Here is a 4,393-nt window from a genome sequence, read left to right on the forward strand (position 1 = left end):
GTTGGTCCACTGTGTTTTCTGAGGTCAAAGGTCAACGCAGCTGTATACCAGGAAGTTTTAGAGCACTTCATGCTTCCTGCTGCTGACCAACTTTATGGAGATGCAGATTTCATTTTCCAACAGAACCTGGCACCTGCACACAGTGCCCCAACTGAGTGCTGTACATATTCATACTTTTAATTTTTATTCTTTTTAGTTGGCAAAGATTTCTAAAATTCCTTTCTTTGTACTGGTCAAGTAATATTAAAGTTTTCTGAGATACTGAATTTGGAATTGTCCTTAGTTGTCAGTTATAATCATCAAAAATAAAATAAATAAACATTTGAAATATATCAGTTTGTGTGTAACGAATGAATATAATGTACAAGTTTCATTTTGAATAGAATTAGTGAAATCAACTTTTTGATGATATTCTAATTATATGACCAGCACCTGTATTAGTCTATATACATCCTCTGTTTCCTCTGAGACAGCAGAGGACGCGATGGTTCTCTCTCTCTCTCTCTCTCTCTCTCTCCCACTCTCCGTCTCTCTCTCTCTCTCTCTCTCTCTCTCTCTCTCTCTCTCTCTCCCTCCCTCCCTCTCTCTCTCTCTCTCCCTCTCTCTCGACACTAGAGGGCTCTGTGACTTCTGTCTGTTGTTCTTCCGTGCTCCCGGAGGTCAGTATAACGCATGCGTGTTGTGATCGTGAACTCAGTGCAGTATAGTGTGTGTGAGCAGCAGCTCGTGTGTGTTCCTGTGACCGCAGCAGCAGCAGCAGCAGCAGCAGGATACATGTGTTCCGCGCAGGACAGCGGCAGAGGAGGCGCGCAGAAGCCGGACTCGGGTTACAGGAGTCCCGGGCTCCGGGGAGTCAGAAGCACCTCGCTCTTCCGCGCTGTCAACCCGGAGCTCTTCATCAAACCTGCAAGTGCTCCTCACAATCTGATATTCATGGCTTTACACACATATAAGCACAAATGATCTGATCAGCTACACGCGAGCGTTCATCTCGATATATTGGTCTTTGTACGCATGTGTAAGCGCGTCGCGTCACGAGCGTTGCGTTTTTAAAGAGGCCGTGTTTACTTTTTTCATTTTCATGTTAGATCAGAGTGCATCAATAACTTTTGATCCTGAATGCATTAGTAAATATTATAAATGTAATACATAACACATACAGTAGCAAATAATAAAAGAGGACATCAAAACATAACGTTCTTAATCTAAACATTTTAATAAAAACAAAATCAAAATTGTAGAAATAGCCATAAATATTGTCCTGAAAGCTGAAGATGTTTGATATGCGATATTTAAAATATAATACAATATTGCTTTTAGTGTGTGGAATCAATTTAAATTGTAAAACAAATGAAATAAATAATAATAATGCCAAAGTTTAAATACCAAAAAACTCTTGCTCAGCTTGGTAATAAACAGTTATCAACCTAAATCATTACATCAAGAGCAGGTAAACCTGAAACTAGGGGTGAACATTACTTTTTGTTATTTTCATTTATCTTTGTTGATAATAATGTTAATAATAATTAAATAATAATAAATTAATAAAACAGCAGCAGGTTTACTGTTTTAGGCTGCCGGTATATATATATATATATGTATGGTAACACTTTCTATGAAGGCCGTATTTATCATACATTATAAGAGTATTCTTAAGGCATTATAATGAATGGATAATACATTATCAAAACCTTATAATATATAATCTCATGAATAATCATAACAACATTTATAATACATCATAATACTAACGTATTTGTGGTTATAAGTTTAAGAGTATGATTATTTCTAACACAATGAACACTATATTAACTCTCCTTCATGTACAGTATAATGGACTGGATCATATCTTCACATTGTTTAAGATCTGTACAGTATCTTCTACAGCTTGTGATGGTTAGATGTCGAGTGATATAAGAGTGTTTCTCTGGAGCTAATGATAATTAACTGATGTGAGATTAATACTCCAACTGAAAAAACAAACAGTGTTTTATATGGTTCCCTTAATCAATCGACTATAAGCAGCTTTATAACTACATGCCAACTAACTCTCATTAGAGTATTAATATGCTCAAGATTGGATGAATCTAGTTTGGTAGAATAAGCTGACGTACTTGTAAAGACACTTATATTCAGTTTATCTGTTGGTTGATCATCATATTAAAGTGTTAGCTTATATTTACAGTAGCAGACATGCTAATACTCTACTGACCGCTAGTTGACATGTAGTTAAAGAGTTAATTATCAACAGCTGTCTGAAGGGTACCATCAAAATAATCAAACTATTACAATAAAAATAGTTCAAATAGATCATCTGATCTGATATCTGATCTTAGGGCAGTTTGAGAGATTATTATTATTATTATTACTATTACTACTTATAAAGTAGTAGAGTAGCATCAGAAAAATGTGAAGTTATGAGACTTATAATACATTCTAACTGAGAAATATAATCCATTGTTAAAGTGGATGCAACGTGTTCATTGTGTTATAAATCATCATACTCTTAAAAGCTATAACCACAAATAAGAAAATATTATAATATATTAACAATGATATTATGAATATTCATGAGATAAATGATACAACATATTATACTTTTTTTTTTCATAATGCATTATGCATTTACTATAATGTCTTAAGAAATAATGTTTTATGAAAAGCCTTCATAGAAAGTGTTACCATATATATATATATATATATATATATATATATATATATATATATGTGTAATATTTCTGCCTCATTTGATCAAAATCAGCATTGGATCGCAGTCAGAAGTTTTAACAAACACTCGATGGTTGATAGTGTCTTTTGAAGTATTTAATCAAAAGAGAGTGTAATTGTAGTAGTAGTGTATACGGGGATCAGAGGGGTGTGTGTGTAATACCAGAGTAAAGCCACGACTTCCACGTGTGTGTTCAGATCAGCTTCACTCCGGACAGAACCAGTGCAATGCCAGTGTTTCCATCTCCAGGCTCTGCACTGCTGACTTCATCTGAAACTATGACAATAAATCTAGCAAGTATTGGATTTCAGATCAGTCAAACGTAACGAGCTGTTTTATGGACGGGAACTGTAATATGACTGAAATCTTTAGTGATTAGTTACACTACTAGTTACAGTAATATTACAGCCCAACACTGTGTACATTGACCTAAAACTGTGACGTTTCACATTGTATTGAAGTAGCCTTGTATTAGAATAATTCAGATATGGCATGCCGTCGTGATATGCGTATCTTGATTTGTATATGCTGTGCTCCTCTCAGAATAAGCCGGTGATGGCCCTGGGTCTGCTGAGCCTCACGCTGTGTGTGGGATACCTGGGCTATCTGCACGCGGTCAGAGACAACCAGCAGCAGCTGTACGAGGCCGTGGACAGCCAGGGAGAGAGACACATGAGGAGGAAGAGCTCCAGATGGGACTGACTGACCGCACCATCATCATCAGCATCAGCATCATCAGCGTCAGAGCTGCACCTCACTGGATCGTGACTCAGGAATCATTTCTGTCTGTTTTCACTGATACACATGATCTGGTCGTGTCCTCTGGTTCATGTCACATGGCTTTACACACGTCAAGTCATGTATTTTGTCTCATAATCCTCGTTATACTGCACAATTACCCGTAATTACCAACCAACACTTAGTTACTACCGATACATACTGGTCTGAATGATGAGGCTGCAATAATATATCTTATTATGGCCAAGTTAATAACATTGACCTGATAAATGAGCCATATTTGTAATCCAGTGAACATACACGTTAGAGTCTACAATAACCATATTTATGAGTCAATGACAAATAAAGCCTCTAAAAGGTATTATTTGAAAGTCTTTTCAAATGAATGTAATGCATGTTTCGGAGTTTAGAACAATGTGTTTAAGCAAGTTTCATTTGTTAAATAACATTTAAAAAATATTTAAATTCATCTTTGGATTCAGCTTTACCACCCAATTAGTTTTGAATTGTTGGTTTTTACTGGCTGGGTGTTCGGTTTCTTCAGGATTTGATTTGATTTTACTTTTAAAGACAGAAAAATAATAAATAAATGTATTTTTAAAGGGCTGTTATTTGTTTGTTACATGAAGAATTGACATGATTGCACCACCTGATAAATATCAGTCATGCCACCTGACAACAATAATAATGACAGGAAATATGCTGAATATGTTTTTTTTGTTCCATTTCATTTGCATTAATAAATGTTGATACTCCGTTACATAAAAAACTATGTAGGCAACAGTCTCTGTTGAAGTAAAAGTAGTAAACTGATAAAAAAAATGCAAGAAATGGAGTTCAATAGATTGATTAGACACTGTAGTAACCACAAATTAGTCATGGTTTTTGCTAAACTAATAGTTTGCATCAGTGTCTCATCAATGGATG

General features: G+C 35.4%; 1 protein-coding gene across 1 annotated transcript; it reads left to right on the plus strand.

Annotated features, from left to right (window-relative positions):
- The first annotated feature begins 657 nt into the window (after nucleotides 1–657).
- smim8 (small integral membrane protein 8) lies at nucleotides 658–4,068 on the plus strand. Its single transcript, XM_026233911.1, has 2 exons — nucleotides 658–906; nucleotides 3,272–4,068. The coding sequence occupies exons 1-2, from the start codon at nucleotides 673–675 to the stop codon at nucleotides 3,428–3,430; spliced, it is 393 nt and encodes a 130-aa protein (XP_026089696.1). The 5' UTR covers nucleotides 658–672; the 3' UTR covers nucleotides 3,431–4,068.
- Nucleotides 4,069–4,393: the final 325 nt, after the last annotated feature.

Source organism: Carassius auratus, chromosome 45 (genome assembly GCF_003368295.1).
Source record: "Carassius auratus strain Wakin chromosome 45, ASM336829v1, whole genome shotgun sequence".
Classification (NCBI taxonomy): Eukaryota; Metazoa; Chordata; class Actinopteri; order Cypriniformes; family Cyprinidae; genus Carassius; species Carassius auratus.

Coding starts and splice junctions, on each gene's coding strand:
- smim8 (XM_026233911.1), top strand. CDS start 673: ATGCGTGTTGTGATCGTGAACTCAGTGCAGTATAGTGTGTGTGAGCAG. Junction 907..3,271: donor CGGAGCTCTTCATCAAACCT/GCAAGTGCTCCT, acceptor TGCTCCTCTCAG/AATAAGCCGGTGATGGCCCT.